Source organism: Hemiscyllium ocellatum, chromosome 4 (genome assembly GCF_020745735.1).
Source record: "Hemiscyllium ocellatum isolate sHemOce1 chromosome 4, sHemOce1.pat.X.cur, whole genome shotgun sequence".
Taxonomy (NCBI): Eukaryota; Metazoa; Chordata; class Chondrichthyes; order Orectolobiformes; family Hemiscylliidae; genus Hemiscyllium; species Hemiscyllium ocellatum.
In genome coordinates, this window is record NC_083404.1 from 91,891,202 (window position 1) to 91,910,715 (window position 19,514).

Genomic DNA, 19,514 nt, shown 5'->3' on the forward strand with positions numbered 1-19,514 from the left:
TTTCAAATAACCTCACTTTTTTCCCCCCCGCCCTTCCCCTTTCTGCCACCAACTCAGATTCACTCCTCCCACTGACCAACCAAGTCGTACCCTCTACCTGCCTTCACCTATCCCCACTTCACCACACTGCCCCTGCCTCTGCCTTCCCCTCTATCTGCAGCTTCCCCCCACACCCACTCCCAGACCTGAAGAAGGGTTACACGCGAAACATTGACTTCTGCACCTCCTGATGCTGCTTGGCTTGCTGTGTTCTTCCAGCCTCCTGCCTGACCAATAATCACTTACAGTCAGTTATGTTTGTATAATGTCAAACTGTCACCACTGCTAATCTTACTTAATCTAATATGTCTTATCGGCTCATTATGCAACCCTTAAATGTGGATTTATTTTTGTGATCTGTATAATGAGTCTTGTCTGTTTGTAGATTAAAGTTTATTCAAATGACTTGTGTTAAACTAGAAACATTATTCTAGTTTACTGTTTGTGACAAATTGATTAGAATTTTTTTTTATTTTTGCAGGTTGTGACAATGACATACTGTAACTGTTCATTCTGTAAAGACTGTTTTAGGCAATATTTTTCATCAGTTATAAAGGAGAAAAGTATAGTTAATATGGTTTGCCCAAAATGCAGTGCACCAGATCTGAAAAGTCCCAACCTCCAAGAGGATGTCACAGAATACTTCAACTTCTTGGATATTCAGGTTAGACTTTTAGAATCTGCTGAGAAAAATTCAGTGCACAGAACTGAAGCACAGTGCACAGTATCAGAAGCTTAGTTCAGGAAATAATGTGGGTAATTATCTTAATGGAAGCATTCTGGGAAACAATACAGGACAGTAAAATACTTAAAGTCAAAGTTATAGTACTGGAATTAATAAATATATTTGTTCATGTGTAACTTCTGATAAATATGAGTGCAAATGTTTGGGTAGTTTAGTTCTTTTAATAATTAAGTCACAATCTATGTCTCCATTGACTTTTAAATGAAATACATTAAATTGGATGAACCAATATATCTGCATATATTTTATGTGTAGATTCGCTATTATCTTGACGAAGGGCTTCATGAGTTGTTCCAAAGAAAGCTTCGAGACCGAACTTTGATGGAAATGCCAAACTTTAGATGGTGTGCACATGTAAGAATGTCTTGCAGTTGTCCCAGTCCAGTTTCTTATTGCTGAAGAAAAACACATTTTGTCAAACATTTCTTCTTGCATAAATGAGAAAAATTCACAAGAATGTCAATTTAAGGGGGAAAGCAACATTTATACTGTATGACCGGAACATGCTGATTATTTAGCAAGTGAACTTTGATTGTTCGAGGCATTGCCCTGGAGAATGTGCCAGCTAATGATGTTTAATAGTTAACTGCAAGGCTTTTAAACAAAAAAAGGCAAATTGACTCTGGTCAAGAAATTGCATAGAAAAATGAACCAGCAATGATTGTAACGTTTGTTGTGGAGTTGAAACAAGTATAGTGTATGTACATGTATCTGCAAAGAACAGGGTCCTGTGTATGAATGTATGTAGCTTCCTTTACACACAAATGTGCCACACTGAGGATCTGACTGGCAATCCTAAATTAGTTGTCTAAATTTGTGCACACTCCCAATTACCCAGTAAGTATTATCCATGGTAAGAGAATGGGTCTGGGTCTGGGTGGGTTACGCTTCTGCAGCTCGGTGTGGACTTGTTGGGCCGAGGGGCCTGTTTCCACACTGTAAGTAATCTAATCTAATCAGAATAGAGTTAACATTTTGAATCTGGTATGACTTCTTCAGAATCCCCAAGCCAACCTAAGTCACATTTTCCGATACTTGGTCAGTAGCTTTGAATGATTCAGCACTTTAAATGCATTTAAAAAAGTACTTTATTGAATGAGATGAAAGTTTCTGCTCCTACGGACCTTTCAACTAGCTGATTGCCCAATTGGTAATGTTGAGCTGCTTTTCATGTCCTCCTTTTAATTTTTTTATTTATGATATCATACTACTTTTTGTCAGCTCACCTGCCTTCTTCACAAAACTCCTTGCATGCAATACTGTTGAATGCTTGCGGTATTTGCGAGTGCTGGCTGGTTGACTATGGTCAGTACCTTGCTTTTAGCGAGCATGCATGCCCATGCAGTGCCCCGATTCAAATCAACAAATCACTGGTTCACTTCTTGGTGCAATCCATTGACTAGTCAGAATCAACCTGTCTAGTTTAAAATTTAAACAAAGCTTGAAAAATCATTATTAACCAGTGTATTCTCCATCGCAATGTTTCTACAAATGAGTCTACTTGCCACCAAACAGCATTCTCATACAGTATAAATGTTAGTTTTCCCTTTAAGCTGATATTCTCATGACTTGCTCAGATCAGCACAAGACAATAAAATGTATCTTTTTGCAAGCAATAATCAAATGTTATATTGTTTCTTTCAGTGTTCCTTCGGACTGTTACATGAAGTAGATCGACTGAGAATGGATTGTCCTTCTTGTAAGAAAAGCACATGCTTCCAATGCAAAATTCCAGTAAGTAATCCATTGTTCTGTGTACAGCTTTGTATTTCGTTCATATGCCTTCCAGTCGTTGTCACAGTTTCACAGAATTGTGACCGATAACTGATATTTGTGATGTAGAGAAAGCTATTCAAGCTGCCAATTGAAGTAAAAAGTGTGAATGCTGGGGATATAAAATAGAAACAAAGGGCTTGATTAACTCCACAGATCTGGCAGCATCAGTGGAGATTTTGAATCTGGTATGACTTTTTCAGAATCCCCAAGCCAGTCTAAATCACATTTCCAATATTTGGTCAGTAGCTTTGAATGTTTCAGCACTTTAAATGCATTAAAAAATTCTTTATTAAACGAGATGAAAGTTTCTGCCCCCATGGACCTTTCAACTCGTGATTTCCAAATTAGCAATGTTGAGTTGCCTTTCATGCCCTCCTTTAAGTTTTATACTGCATGATATCATACTACTTTACTGTTTGTCAGCTCACCTGCCTTCTTCACAAAACTCCTTGCATTGAGATTTATCCCTTTATGCACTGCCAAACTGTCTTTTTTCTGCTTTTTGTTTCCATGTTCATTAATATTCTTACTTCTCATCCTCCTTATATGCAGTTTCTCATCCCTCTACCCCAATGGTACTAATACTGATACTTCGTTTGTTTCCCCAGTGGGAGCAACAGCATGAGGGAATCAGCTGTGAAAAGTTTAAGTTATGGAAACAGCAGAATAACCCTGAATATCAGGCAAGCAAACTGGATGTCTACCTCACCAAAAATGGAATAGGTAATCAATTACATTTGACAGCAACTAAGATTATAAATTAACTTTGTAAGCATGTTCCAGGCAGTTATCATGCTCAATTACCTTAAGTCAATTGACTACTGACCCAAAATTGCACTTCCTGCAGAATTTTATTGTTTTGACATAAGGAAATGTATGTTAGGGATGCACCTGTCATCTAATGGTGGCTCAATGTCTGCTGTTCAATTATCTTAGAAGATTCAGTTTTAGAAATACTTTTCACTCAAATAAGTTGTGATTTTATTAAGTTGGCCAATATCTGTAACAATTGAAAGCTTAGAGCAGGAATTGCAAGATGCAAGACTAATGTACTTTTGTTTTTAAATTAGGGATTATGTTGGAATAGAGTATACTAGAAAAAAGATTAGTTAAACTGTGACAGAAAAGGGAAAAGATAGTGTGCACTTTTTATAATTTAATTTATAACAATTTATTTCTGTTTAGAGCATAAAATGATTTGAGACATTTAAGTGCATTTATTTTGGTAATTGCATCATTTCAGTCTTGTTCATATGTGGCCTAAATTTTTATAGGAACATTGGCAATGAAGTCAGAAATGTTCTCGTACCATTGCTGAGTTAAGGGCTAAAATTACTGATGAAACGCCAAAGTAATAAAATTATTTTTGAGGTGAATAGTTTTGAGTTTCCTAGCCGGAATAAATTAGTTGTGAATGTTGCCCATTATAGTGACTCTTTGTTCCCCATTTATCTTGATATCAATGCGTGTGTTTCTTTCTGTAATATAAATAACAAACGGCAAGAATTTTCCCTTTGTGTGATGGGTGATACCTGTGTTCTTGAGTTCATTACATAATATCTAATTGATATGATGGTATTTCCAAATATGTTGGCCTGTTTTGTGAGTCATTATTTTCTTTAATTGTATGTTCTGTGACCACTCTAGAGTGCCCTAATTGCAGAGTTCGATTTGATCTGTCAAGAGGAGGTTGTATTCATTTTAGATGCACAGAATGCCATTATCAGTTCTGTGGTGGCTGTAAGCAACCCTTTAAATTAGGATCGGTAAGTTGTTCCCAGATTCATGAATGCTCTTTCATTCACAAATGACATGTTTTCATTGAGCTTTAGATTTGCGTCCCTATTATAAGGCAAGTTTTTTCAGGACCAAAATCGTTTTATGAGAATAGTGGAAGGTGTGATATTGAATTGTACATTCATATGTAAAGTGTATGTTTATTCAAGAACATTTCAAACTGCACAACTCATGTTTCCCCACGATAATATGTTTCTTCATTTTTTCTTTTTTTTCCTGAAAGTCATCTTGCGCATCCTTCATTGGAGATGATCTGGTACCCTTCCATTGTTTTGCTGTGTTGATGGTGGGGAGCTTGACAGTGATTTAAGGATTCAAGAGAGATCATTGAACTTTAAGATGTTTGAGATAGTTAGTACCATGCATTTTTACAGTTTTTATGAAACCTGCTTTTTGCCAGGTTGAATCTATGACCCTATAACTCCTGCTTTTAGGTTAGCACTGACTGATTTGTTATCATAGCAATTGCAAATGAAATAACATGAAATTGTCAGCTAACAGCTATACTGCTCCTCATATTGATGCAAGCAAGGTCATTGGTGCAACAGCTAAAAGTAATTGGGTGCAGAGTGTTTATTTGAGGAATTTCAGCCACATGCTGGGTACAAGGGATTGATTAATCTTTGACAACTATGACTATCTTACATTATGCCAGGAATAACTGCACCCAATGCAAGGTTGTTCCCCTGACTCCTTTTGACTTTCATTTTCCTTGAGGTTTCTTGATGAATACTCAGTTGTCCTTTTTAAAGAAAATTCAACTCTCTATGTTTAAATAAATTATTCTCACAGGAACAAAGCTTCTCTAATATTGCTAGTTTTCTCTGGGGCTCATATCAAGAAAGGACTATAAATGATAGATGTTCCTGTCTCTATGTATAAACCCCTTTCCTGCAACTTCTGTTACCTGTATCTTGGCTGAGTCATATGACATGATCTCAAAAGTACTTTCCTTTTCAGGTTTGATAGATTTGATGTTATGCAGTTAATTATCCCTATCTTCCTATTACTTTATGGAGTACACTGTTTTCCTCCTCCGGATAAGCTGGTTAGCATGTAACATTACTGGAGTTGGGCTAATTTTCTCTTCCCATAGACCTGTGTAGCCAGAGTAGTGTTTAACTTACCTGATATACTTTTGAGAGTTGTGAAAATAGGACTTGGTGATAAAACCATTTTTCAGCTATCTGAAAACCGTCTTTCCTCTCTATCATTTATTTTGCATGATTTTGTCTGAATATCTATAGAACCGAACTGCCACTGAAATATGGCAGCAGTGACAGTGATGACGAGAATAAACCTCCCACACATTGTTCAAGATGGCAACAGTCTGTCCATTGAGATGCATTATGCTTAAAGTCCAAAAATCTCTAATGATGAAGCACAATAGCAGCAGAGAATCAAAGAAAACAGATTGAATTCTACACTCTGGTTCCCACTGCCCTGTGGGTCATCCTGCCCATGGGTCCTAAATCTGTTCAATTCCATTTCCCTTCCTTATCCCCATAATCGTTGATTTCTTTACGGTTTAAAAATCTGTCTGTCTATCCTTCAACATACTTAATGACTCCGCGTCTATAGCAATCTATGATCATGAGTTCCGGGGATTGACTCCCTTCTGAGAAAAGTAACTAATTCATCTTTGTCTAAAATGGATGATCCCTTACTCTGAGATTATGTCCTATCATCGTAGACTCTCCTACAAAGGGAAACAAACTTTCCACATCTACCCTGTCAAGCCCCCTAAGAATCTTATCTACTTAAACAAGACATAATTATAGATCAGTCATTGAATGCGAGAATAGGCTCAAAGGGTTTCTTGTAGTTTCATCGTGAGTATGTGCTTTATTCCTCTGTAATTCACTGATAACCCAGGCTAGATAATAATAACAGGTTGCTTCATATAATTATGCAAACATTATGTCAAATGTATTGATTATAACAGGCTTGTGGATTCATGAGTGACTGCCACACTAAGGGTTTACATGCGCATCATCCCCGGGACTGTTTCTATCACCTCAGAGATTGGAGTGTGGAACGGCTGCAGCAGCTATTGAATGTGAGTCATGCCTAATATCTTGATTTCTGCTCTTCCCAGAATACTTTATTAAAAGCATCTCAAATAATTCAAGAAGAAGGCGTATCAGTGCAGATGGAAGGGTTCTAATGCAACCTGTTCATTGGTTTCTAAGCCTCACAGCAGTTCAGAACTCCCCCACTCTTGTTTATGGTAGCGAACTCCAGGAAAACCCTAAACTGAAATTAGCTCAAGAATGGTGTCTATTTTGCTGGTTCAGGAATTTTCTTTTGTACCTCTTGCAGGCGAGCTTGATCACAAAGCCATGATATGTCAGTACGTCACAGCAACACTTAGTCAGAAGATTTGTTTTAGGGAAGAAGTTATTTCACAGGGCAATGTTTGAGTTTGTCAACACTTTTTTTATGGTGAAGGCTGCTCATCCACAATTATATTGTACTTGAGTCACGCTGGTGAGCAAGGTTACTCGTCACTGACCTTGGTGGAAAAAAAGCTTTGTTGAGAGAAGTAGCATTTTCTGCAGCAAGAACATTACCTCACTGTGCAGCCAGTGAATTGTTATATAATCTATTGGGGATCCATATTATAGAGCTGCAGTGATGCAATACAACCTTCAATAGAATTCATCAGACAGCAACCAAGAAATTAAAATTAAGTCATTTAAAAGAAACCATTTACATGGATCAAAATAAAGATTGGGATGAAGTAAAAACTGAATTAGCACGAAAGAAACCTTTAAAATTAGGCTTTGAAAGTAGAGTCCTTTATTACAATGGAGTCAATAATGCACTGTATTTTTATGGGCTAATATGTAACATTTTAATGGGGTTTCCAAGACCGTTTTAAAAGGGTGCAAGCAACCTTCTCACCATTTCAGTTAAATGCAACGATTGCTGAATCTGGATGTGGTAGTTTCACAAGTAGCCTGTGGTGAAACAATGAACAACAGATTGCAACTTCAAGATTAAAGTGTTAATCTTATATTAAACCTTGACATTGCAGCCAGTTTCCGACAAACTTTGACAATGAACAAATGACCGTTTACCATCAAAACGCTCTGCAGAATCTTATGTATGGAATGTAAAATCAATTGGCTTTATGTTTCAGCACTTCATTTATGTATTTTTTTTGTACAGAGTGCGAGTATTTCCTTGACTGGCATTGTAACAGATAACAGTCTAAAACAGATGGAAGGTAATAATTATTATTGTTCAATAATGGGGGTAATAGATTGCATAAAATATAGTTTGTGCGAATATTTGTGCTTTCTTAATCTTAGTTGTTCTTTGGCATTGAGTAGCTCAGTTACAGTTCTGTTTACATGTAGTTTTAGCATAGATCATCTTGACATGTATCCATACATTACTTAACTGTACAGTTGACAGAAGTGAACTGATTAATTTGTATCACTGTTTCCAACTTCAGTAATGCCTCAGGCAGGATTTTTACAAACTGCAGGACTGTAGAGAAAGGAAAATTCATTTCTTAAATATTGTGAAATTACACCTCAATAAATGAGCAGATTGACCCTGCTGTATAGATATTCCTGAAAAAAGGCACATTTTCTTGAAGTTTTTTTGTCTTGCAATCCACTTCTATCAGGGCATAAAGTGAGAACACCAATGTAAAGTGGAAGGACATATTATATACTGTTTGAGTAGAGATGCTGTTTGGTTGGCAAATGGACTCTGATTGGTAGAAGTATTCCATGAATAATGCCCCAGTTATTGATGACTAAGAGTTAACTGCCAGCATTGTTTAAATTTAAATCGGGCAGGTCAACCCTGACTGGTACAGGAATGAACCAGAATATGGCTGTTACCTTTTTTGTGAAGTTGCAACTTCTCATAAAGTGTCATTCTCATTCCCCTTGACATTTGCTTGAATACAAATATACAGATGAGTGTTGCTGAAAGAAGACACATTGTTTGGAGTTTTGTTTTTGTCTTTCACGCCAATTCTATACTGCCAAATGACTCTTTGCTGATTGTTGTTGCCCTAAAGATCACTGTAATCATTTTAATTTACATATAAGCAATGACTCAATAATTTTGCGGATTTATGTGAACCAGTTGTAATACCAAATTAATGTTGTGTGAAATTAAATACCCTTTTTGATTTTAAGCTGCATCTGATGAGAATGTTAAATAGAATTTTATCCAGTTTAATAAATAAACTTTAAATATTGGAAAAGGTAATCTTCAGTAGTGGATTGCAAAGTTCTCTTCACTATCATGTAAATTGTGCTGCTTTAGGTAAATGTAAAGTTACAGAGCAAAGAGATACATCACAAGGTTTGAAAGATGAACAGTGTGGACACCCATCAGTGAAAGGCTACTTGGGCTTCTGCAAGTAAGTGAACTAACAATCTTGATTATCGTTGTCCTGAGTTTGAGAATGTTAAGGATGGCATGTCGTTGAGGCAACTGTAGTTATACAACTTAGTTAAAACTTGAAAGGTTAGGTCATCCTGACTTCATTCCTGGTGATTCTAATATTTGGACATCACCAAGTTAGTCCCAAAGGTGATAAACCTTTTTATTTCTATGTAAAATGTTTAATATGTATCAAAGTTGCTGTATTATTGAGCCCTGCTGTGGAGAAAACTGACAATACATGGTGCTGTAAGAAATGGGGAAGTGTGTTGTTTTCGCAAAAAGGTAGTGATAATAAGCTTAAGTATAGTGCTGATAAATCGAGTGTAAAGGACAGCAGCAGACAATGATTAAATCAGCAAGCACTAGGGAAATGTATAATTGGGGACTAACTTTAGTGCATAATTATTCTAGTAAATAATTTCTTTCATCATGATAGTTTAAATAATTTAGTCTCAGCAAAATAGCTGAGACAGCTGAAACACATAAACTAGGCAAGAAAACACACATTGTTAAAATGTATATTCAGGAATGGAATGTACCTGTGAACAAAGAAAGATGTTCCAAACAAACAGATAAAGTGAAAGGAACATCAAGATCCAAGTTTAGCAAAATCTTCCTGATGTCAGCACTTAGAGGGAAGGGTCGCCAACTTGGAGAATGGGGGAAAATAATAAGAGTGGAACGCAAGTTAGTCAGAGAATAAAGTTGATTGGGTAATGTAGGAATCAGAAGAGTTGACCTCATGCAGCTCAAAAGTATAACTGCGTACTAGTTTGAATGTTCATTGCTCATTTGCTTCTGCATTTGATGCCCTTTCTTGCAAGATCGTAGAATAAATTGTCTTGTTTCCAGTTTTAGTGGTCTCATCTAAATTTTATTAAATTTGTTTCTAACAGTGCTAACAAAGATCCATAGCAATTAGAGTAATCAGGTTTTCTGATGTTGGCAGAAGGGTAAGAATTGTTTTGTGAATCCTGAAGCTGTAGTTCCTGAGATCTGTTGTTTCCATCTGACAAGATGGATGAGAACTCAGTTTAATTTCACATCCAAATAATTTTTTTTTTGTCAGTGCAGCTCTCCTTCAGTGTTGAATTGAGATGACATCTTAAGAATAAGTGTTTATAAATGTAAGTTAGCTCGCTGAGCTGGAAAGTTTGTTTTCAGACGTTTGTCACCATGACTAGGTAACATCATCAGTGAGTCTCTCCTGTGAAGCGCTGATGGTATGTCCTGCCTCTCCATTTATAGGTCTTGGTTCCTTAAGGTGGGTAATGTCATTCCTGGTTCTTTTTTCAGGGAAGGTAGATGGTGTCTAAATTGATGGGTATATATTGATGGAGTTCCAATTAGAATGCCAGGCCTCGAAGAATTCTCCTGAGTGTATTTGTTTCACCTCTCCTAGGATGTGTGTGGTGTCTTTTGTCTAGATGTATGGAAACTAGTGATTGTGGGAAATGTCTTTTGGTGGGTCGTTGTGTCCTGGTGCCAAATTTCCTGCTTTTATTATTGTTCTTGCATGGTATTTTGTAAATGACATTAGTTTGCTCGTAGTATCTAATGGATCCTTTGGGTTCATTAGTCGCTGTTTAAGTGTGTTGATAAGTTTGTGGGCTGCCATGATGCCAAGGGGTCTGAGTAGTCTGGAAGTCATTTCTGATATGCCTTTTATTTTGCGCCAAAAAACAAAAAGAAAACTCACTCTTCAAGGTAAGTTAGATAAACTCACACAAAAGTACATTTCAAATAACACTGATGTTTGGATAAAAACCTTTCAAAATGTCCACTTACTAATACAGAAAAAGCAGTCCTAGTCAGAGAGTTAAACTACAATTACAAAGACACGAGTAAAAAGGACTTCCACTGAGCATTTGAATCTACATTAAAAAATAATGGTCTCTCAGAGGAATCATAGCAGACCATAAGACAAAAAACTGCATCAATATTAGACCGAGAAAAGGAAGGAAATACACTCAATGCAAAAGAAAATAAAGCCTTAGAAAGACTTAAAAAAAAAAGACAAAAACATCATTATTCTACCTGCAAACCAGGGTTGCATGACTGTTATATCCCACATAGACTCCGGACGACATTCCACCCAGCACAGTTCGGAACCGAACAGGACAACCAATACAGACTACAGATTTAAAACTACTAGAAACTCTTCTCCTTTCAGATCCTCCGCTCCACACTCGCCGCAATGTGCCGGCACCTAACCTCTCTACAGTCAGCCCTGCCTTAGCTGAGAGTCACACTCTCTCAGAACTGCAAAGGACCCACTTTGTACTATATTCTAAGAAGGATTCATACTCTCAACAAACAGTATTTCAACACCATCTCAAACATCAAAAACTATAAGTACAACAAACTTTTACACACCCACCTCCATAACCAATGCTCCTCAAACATTCCAGAAGACTCCCCCGGCCTCTGCAACTGCTCAGATGCCATTAGCCATGTGGTTGGTACTGCTACCATCTCCACGGTGATCGATGACATCAGTTCTGCCCCCATCATGGCTACTTCCACAGCCATTTCCGCCCCTCACGATTCCTCATGCACCACATGTGACATCACTTTTGCCCCCCATGTCATCGCTGAAGTCACGCATTCAGCGACTTTGCCCCCCCCCCACCACCACCACCACCACCACCACTTCTGCCCCCATCGCCACTCACCTGCATTCTGATGACACGCCCCTCCACAGATCCCACTGTCACCATCCCTGCCCCCTAGAACCCTTAGGGGAACACCACCCCCTGTTCATGACTCCACCCCCATTACCCCCCATCACACCCACTTCAGTTACAGGCTCCACCCCCACTCCCAGGACCGCACCTACACCAGATCCCAACTCCCAGCCCTGCTGAGTTTTCACCATCTTCCCCCCCCACCCAAGCCCTTCCCCTCACTGAGGACGAATGGACGGTCCTCAGCAAAGGCCTTACCTCTGTCTCCCTCTTTCCACGCATCAATGAGTTTAATACGCATCGTGACATCGAACACTTCTTCCTCCACCTCCAAGCTTACTTTAACAATCAGGATTCCCGCCCACCTTCTGAGGACCCTTTCACTCGCCTCCAACATCCTCCATCCACCTGGACACCCTGCACTGGCCTATTACCCACCCTCGACCTCTTCATTTCCAACTGTCATTGAGACATTAACTGCCTCAACCTGTCTACTCCCCTCCCCCACTCCAACCTCTCACCCTCACAATGTGCTGCCCTCCACTCCTTTTGCTCCAATCCCAACCTCACCATCAAGCCAGCAGATTAAGGGGCTGCAGTGGTAGTTTGGCGCACTGACCTCTACACCGCTGAAGCCAGACGCCAACTCGAAGACCTCCTCCTACTGCCCCCTCGACCATGACCCCACCCCCCATCACCAAACCATCATCTCCCAGACCATACAGAACCTCATCACCTCAGGAGATCTCCCACCTACAGCTTCTAACCTCGTAGTCTGGGAACCCCGCACCGCCCAATTCTACCTCCTTCCCAAGATCTACAAGCCTGACCACCCTGGCTGACCCATTGTCTCAACATGCTCCTGCCCCACCGAACTCCTCTCCACCTACCTCGATACTGTCTTATTCCCCCGTCCAGGAACTCCCCACATACATTTGAGACACCACCCATGCCTTCCACCTCCTCCAAGACTTCCATTTTCTCGGCCCCCAACGCCTCACCTTCACCATGGACATCCAATCCCTCTACACCTCGAATCGCCATGACCAGGGCCTCCACGCCCTCCATTTCTTCCTCTCCTGACGTCCCCAACAGTACTCTTCCACTGACACACTCATTTGTTTGGCTGAACTGGTCCTCCCCCTTAAAAATTTCTCCTTCGAATCCTCCCACTTCCTCCAGACCAAAGGGGTAGCCATGGGGCCCAGCTATGCCTGTCTCTTTGTCGGCTATGTAGAACAGTCCATCTTCCGTAGTTACACCGGCACCACTCCCCACCCCTGCTCCTCACTTTCCACCCTCCCAATCTTCGCATTAATCATATCATCCGCTGACATTTCCGCCACCTCCAAACAGACCCCACCACCAGGGATATATTTCCCTCCCCATCCCTTTCTGCTTTCCACAAAGCCCGTTCCCTCCGTGACTAACTAGTCAGGTCCCCAACAACCCACCCTCCCGTCCTGGCACCTTCCCCTGCCACCACCAGAATTGTAAAACCTGCGCCCACACCCCCCTCACCACCATCCAAGGCCCCAAAGAAGCCTTCCACCTTCATCAACATTTCACCTGCACATCCACCAATGTCATTCATTGTATCCGCTGCTCCCAATGCGATCTCCTCTACATTGGGGAGATTGGACGCCTCCTTGCAGAGTGCTTCAGGGAAAATCTCTGGCACACCCGCACCATTCAACCCCATCACCAACATTTCAACTCCCCCTCCCACTCTTTCGAGGACATGCAGGTCCTGGGCCTCCTCCACTGCCACTCCCTCATCACCCGACACCTGGAGGAAGAACGCCTCATCTTCCATCTCGGAACACTTCAACCCCAGGGCATCAATGTGGACTTCACCAGTTCTCACATTTCCCCTCCCCCCACCTTACCTCAGTTCCAACCTTCCAGCTTAGCACTGTCCTCATAACCTATCCTACCTGCCATCTTCCCATCTATCCGCTCCATCCTCCCCCGACCTATCACCTCCATCCCCAGCCCCACTCATCTATTGTATTCTTTTCTACCCTCTCCCCAGCTGTGCCCCCCCCCCCCCACATTTATCTCTCCACCCTGGAGGCTTCCTGCCTCTCTTCCTGATGAAGGGCTTTTGCGCAGAACATCGATTTTTCCTGCTCCTCGGATGCTGCCTGAGCTGCTGTGCTTTTCCAGCAACACACACTCAACTCTTGATCTCCAGCATCTGCAGATCTCACTGTTTCCCATCAGGATACATGAACACCAACAAGCCACCAAAAGACATAACCCACTATCACTAGTTTCCATATATCCAGACAAAGAAGGACATCACTTTGACTGGGACAACCCATACATCCTAGGGCAGGTTTAAAAAAAAGACATACACGAGAATTCCTAGAGGCCTGGCATTCTAACTGGAACTCCATCGATAAACACATTAATCTAGACCCCATCTACCTCCCCTTGGAAAAAAAAACTGAAATGACATCACCATCTTATGAAATGAAGAACTATAAATAGAGAGGTGGGACATACCACCAGCACCTCAGCGGAGACTCTCACTGATTGTTACCTAGTCATGGTGACGAAATATCTGAAAACAAACCTTCCAGCTCAGCGAGCTAACTTACGTACATATCATCAAGCTGAGCTACAAATCTTCTCAAAGATAGCTAATATGTGTTTATCTCCAGAGTAGACTTGAAACCCATTCAGAGGTAAGAGACTGCCACTGAGCTGATTTCTCTTTATTTATATTTGCCCAGGTTTGAGTGTCATTGAAAATTAAGGTTCATCTCTGTGCCTTACCCTGCAGCTTAATGTTGAATTTTGATAAGGACAGTTAATTTTCTTGCCATTCCTAAGATCACCCCAAAGCAGCAATGTTTTTTTTTCTTAATTCTCCACCTGAGTGCCCAGAATTTTACCCTTGGTCCCCTCCAGTTTTACAGTTAGAAGCAGTGCTTCAGTGAGATCACTCTCAAACACAAAGTCAGCTTTCACCTTTTTACTGATAACACTTGACTTTTCCTGTCCACGGACAATGTGAAGTTCAAGTCTGTTCCCATCCCTCCCAACTTCCCATTGTACACAATCTTGAGGGTGCCACTTTGTCAACAAACTTAAGCTATTTCTTTCCAGCACTAAGAATAAGGCTCGCTGCTCAGGCTAAACTAATACTGGGTAGGCACAATGTTCTTAATCTTTCTGAAGTCTGGGAACTTCTTACTCCATTTTATTACGTTTGTATTTAATGGTACCTTCCACTTATCAAATTTTATCAATGTACGCTTCTTGACTCACTTTATCATCCCTTCCATGTCAAAAGTAGGAAAAATAAAAGAATATGGTAACGAACACTCAGAGAATCATAGTATGATTAATCAGTGTCATTATGGATTTATGAAACGGAATTGTGGAAGATTGCCCAGGTATGTCCTTTCTACTGATAGCAGGAACAATCTAACACTGCCAATTATCATCCTTCAGTCAACTGTCAATCATCATCAAAGTAACGAAAGTGGTCTTTGCTATCAAGCAACACATCCAAAGGAATAACTTACTCACTGAGGGGTGACCTTATAGAGATTTATAACATCGTGAGGGATATAGAGAAGGTGAATAGCAAATGTCTTTGCCTGAGAGTAGGGGATTTGGTAGGGGCCATATTTTTAAGATGGAGGAAAGAGGTTTAAAAAGGACATGAGGGGCAACTACTTCACACAGTCATTTGTGTGTAGAATGAACTTCCAGAGGAAGTGGTGGATGTTGATATGGTTACAACATTTAAAGACGTTTGGATAAATACATGAATAAGAAATGTTTGAAAGTATGTGGGTGAAGCACAGGCAAGTTAGTTTAGTTTAGTGTTATGGTCGGCATGGACTGGTTCGATCGAAGGGTCTGTTTCCATGCTGTATGACTGTATGAATTTATCTGCTGTGAAAATCCTCATAGATGTCTGTTACCTCTAGATTATTCCAGTGTTTTTCTGACAGATCTCTCACATTCGACCTGCCAATGTCCCTGTTCAAACCAATTCCTATTCATCTATCATCTGTGTTTACTGACATGTATTGTCTCCCAGTTAAGCATTATTTCAACCCTTGCTTTCAAAGCCTTCCATGATCTCTCCCCTGCTCATCTAATCTCTCTCAGCTTATCAATCCAATAAGTAAACAAATGATGCGATGTCTTTCATCCATTATATCCTTTTATTCAGAAATACTTTATAAACATCATTAATTTATCTGCAATTCTATTCCCAATTTTTAAAAAAACTTAAACCATCGTCTCAACTGATTATTTGGTTTCCTCCTGAATAATTTTGCTCAGGCCCAGACACAATGCCTGACCTTGTATAGCATGAATGTTTTTATATTGCTGCTGTTGCAGTCATTGTTTCAACATACCAAGTTTTTAAAGTTCAAACTATTCTTGCAAACATTTGGGAGTTACAGTTAAGTATATTTTATTTCAAGTAAACAGAATTTACCCCCTTAAGCTGATATCTAACTGGCAAATAACTGACTAAGTTTTTCATTGCAGTCTTCAAGAGAGAAATTTTAACACAATACATTATTAATATAAAAAATAAGTTTAAAATTACCCTTTAAGTGGGGGGAATTAAAATAAAGTCAAATAAAAGGTCTAAAACATTTTGACACTACTATCTCATCTTTTTTTAATTTCAGAATGCATTTTGTCGAGTTTTTGGTGGAACTCATTAATAAAAATTCTTTGGACCCAGTCCTACTATACAATAAGGAGGAAATGTTAATTGAACTACAGCGCTGGGGTGTAGCAATCCCGATCCAACATGTGAATGAAGAAGACAAACAATTTACGCAAAGACTAAGAGTTGTAAGTTCTCAAAGAATGAAATTAACTTATGGGTACAATGGAATTCATTTGGCTATCAAAGTGTTATTAATTTATTACATCATTAAAATTGAGCTGACAGTTCCGTACTAGTGATGATTATCAGTTTTGAACATGGCTGCATCTCTATGTTCTTGCTCATCTGTATTTTTTGCTGGCTCACCTTTTGTGTTACTTTTTTTTATAACCAGGTGAGGAGAGGGAAGAAACCCTCTTCAGAATCAGGCACAGCAAATGTTTCAAAATCCTTTTGGAATGCAGTTATCACTCTTCAGTGGTTTGCTAGCAAATGAAGTAGTCAATTATGAAAGTTTCCTTGATTGAACGAGTGAAGAATTTTATTACTTGCCAGTCAATTCCAGAAAAAAATAATAAAACACCACATCAAACAAGTGATATGTTAAAAGGGGAGACTGCTTGATACAGACTGCAAAAATAAAGGTCACATAATTAAGCAGTCCTTCGTAAAGTTTCTTTTTGGTTTGATGTCAAGCATCTTGTACTTTAATGTAGTCATGATTTGGAGATGCCGGTGTTGGACTGGGGTGTATAAAGTTTTACAAAATCACGCAGCACCACTTTATAATCCAATAGGTTTATTTGGAAGCACGAGTTTTCAGAGTGCTGTGCTCCCAAATACACCTGATGAAGGAGTAGCACTCTGAAAGTTAGTACTTCCAAGTAAACCTGTTGGACTATAACCTAGTCATAGAGATGTACAGCATGGAAACAGACCCTTCAGTCCAACCTGTCCATGCCGACCAGATATCCCAACCCAATCTAGTCCCACCTGCCAGCACCCGGCCCATATCCCTCCAAACCCTTCCTACTCATAAACCCAACCAAATGCCTCTTAAATGTTGCAATTGTACCAGCCTCCACCACATCCTCTGGCAGCTCATTCCATTCATGTGCCACACTCTGCGTGAAAAAGTTGTCCCTTAGGTCTCTTTTATATCTTTCCCCTCTCACCCTAAACCTATGCCATCTGGTTCTGGACTCCCCGACCCCAGAAAAAATACTTTGTCTATTTATCCTATCTATGCCCCTCATAATTTTGTAAACCTCTATAAGGTCACCCCTCAGCCTCCGATGCTCCAGGGAAAACAGCCCCAGCCTGTTCAGCCTCTCCCTATAGATCAAATCCTCCAACCCTGGCAACATTCTTATAAATCTTTTCTGAACCCTTTCAAGTTTCACAACATCTTTCCGATATGAAGGAAATCAGAATTGCATGCAATATTCCAACAGTGGCCTAACCAAAGTCCTGTACGGCCACAACATGACCTCCCAACTCCTGTATTCAATACTCTGACCAATAAAGGAAAGCATACCAAACGCCTCCTTCACTATCCTATCTACCTGCGACTCCACTTTCAAGGAGCTATGAACCTACACTCCAAGGTCTCTTTGTTCAGCAACACTCCCTAGGATCTTACTATTAAATGTACAAGTCCTGCTAAGATTTGCTTTCCCAAAATGCAGCACCTCGCATTTATCTGAATTAAACTCCATCTGCCACTTCTCAGCCCATTGGCCCATCTGGTCCAGATCCTGTTGTAATCTGAGGTAACCCTCTTCGCTGTCCACTATACCTCCAAATTTGGTGTCACCTGCAAACTTACTAACTGTACCTCTTATGCTTGCATCCAAATCATTTATGTAAATGACAAAAAGTAGAGGACCCAGCACTGATCCTTGTGGCACTCCACTGGTCGCAGGCTTCCAGTCTAAAAAACAACCCTCCACCACCACCCTCTGTCTTCTACCTTTGAGCTAGTTTTGTATTCCATGAGATCTAACCTTACTAATCAGTCTTCCTTGGGGAACCTATTCGAACGCCTTACTGAAGTCCCTATAGATCACATCTACTGCACTGCCCTCATCAATCTTCTTTGTTACCTCTTCAAAAAACTCAATCAAGTTTATGAGACATGATTTCCCACACACAAAGCCATGTTGACTATCCCTAATCAGTCCTTGCCTTTCCAAATATATATACATCCTGTCCCTCAGGATTCCGTCCAACAACTTGCCCACCACTGAGGTCAGGCTCACTGATCTGTAGTTCCCTGGGTTGTCTTTACCGCCCTTCTTAATCAGTGGCACCACGTTTGCCAACCTCCAGTCTTCCGGCACCTCACCTGTGACTATCGATGATACAAATATCTCAGCAAGAGGCTCATCAATCACTTCTCTAGCTTCCCACAGAGTTCTCGGGTACACCTGGTCAGGTCCTGGGGGTTTATCCACCTTTTAACCGTTTCAAGACATCCAGCACTACTTCCTCTGTAATATGGACATTTTGCAAGATGTTACCATCTATTTCCCTACAGTCTACATCTTCTTGATTTTTTTTTACTCTAATGTATTTTAAATCTTCAGTCAGAGTAGAATCTATAGGTCTTTGAATTTTCGGTAAATGGGTGTTTCCTCAATTTGTTTTCTGAGATAATGAGAGGAATAGGCAAGGAGAGAGAAAGTTCAGGTCTTATTGTCGCAAGTTCATTTTTTCTTCTCTCTGTTCTGCATGAAAGTGACTGTTGGAGTGTAGTTCAATGTATATTCTGGAGCCTAACTCCATTGTCTTTCCAAGCTGACAAACTAGTTGGTGAGTCTTTTTCTCAGAATACGTGAAATCAACATCCATGTGTGAATTAAACAAGAGATATAAATTTCTTGACCATAATTCAGTTGCCTGGTCTCATGTCTTCGAATAAAAATGATCATTCCTTGTAGCCAGCTTTATTTCTTAAATGGATCTTCGGAAATTTGGCTTGCAGATATTTTAGGTTTGTGCTTTTTCCTTTTGAGAAACCATTTTAAACCATGAAAGAGCTCATGATTTAAATGAGAAGTTAAAGTTAGATAGTATGACATTTGTCATCCCTCCACAACACAAGAAGAACACAAACCTTATTTCTCTATTTTGTTTACAGTGAATATTCATTCCAATATGAAATACCAATACAAAAGCTGCAACAACACACCTTCTGCATTTACTCTCTCCATTCTAACCACGGTTCACAGGGTGGCTTTTATTCCCCCAATTGTGACATCTTGCCAAGCTTTAAATATTTGCTACCCATTACTGGATTTAGGAATCTTTACCAGTTTGATCATTAGGAGATCAGTTGTAAACTGAGATTTATCTTCTGTAGGGTGTCTAAAATTGCTCCTCACTTTCATTTAACTTT

The 19,514-nt window shown here is 39.9% G+C and overlaps 1 protein-coding gene across 5 annotated transcripts in view; it reads left to right on the forward strand.

The window, feature by feature from the left end:
- si:dkey-181m9.8 (E3 ubiquitin-protein ligase RNF31) overlaps positions 1 to 19,514 on the forward strand; it is a 65,315-nt gene that overhangs the window by 40,490 nt on the left and 5,311 nt on the right. For 4 of the 5 annotated variants that reach the window (XM_060824383.1, XM_060824386.1, XM_060824384.1 and 1 more), the window contains 9 exons: positions 521 to 703; positions 1,040 to 1,138; positions 2,429 to 2,518; positions 3,169 to 3,283; positions 4,208 to 4,326; positions 6,303 to 6,416; positions 7,532 to 7,589; positions 8,651 to 8,747; positions 16,131 to 16,299. In XM_060824383.1, coding sequence (XP_060680366.1) covers positions 521 to 703; positions 1,040 to 1,138; positions 2,429 to 2,518; positions 3,169 to 3,283; positions 4,208 to 4,326; positions 6,303 to 6,416; positions 7,532 to 7,589; positions 8,651 to 8,747; positions 16,131 to 16,299 — 1,044 coding nt within the window. The remainder of the gene's footprint in view (positions 1 to 520; positions 704 to 1,039; positions 1,139 to 2,428; positions 2,519 to 3,168; positions 3,284 to 4,207; positions 4,327 to 6,302; positions 6,417 to 7,531; positions 7,590 to 8,650; positions 8,748 to 16,130; positions 16,300 to 19,514) is intronic. The other variant, XM_060824385.1, reaches the window with a different exon arrangement.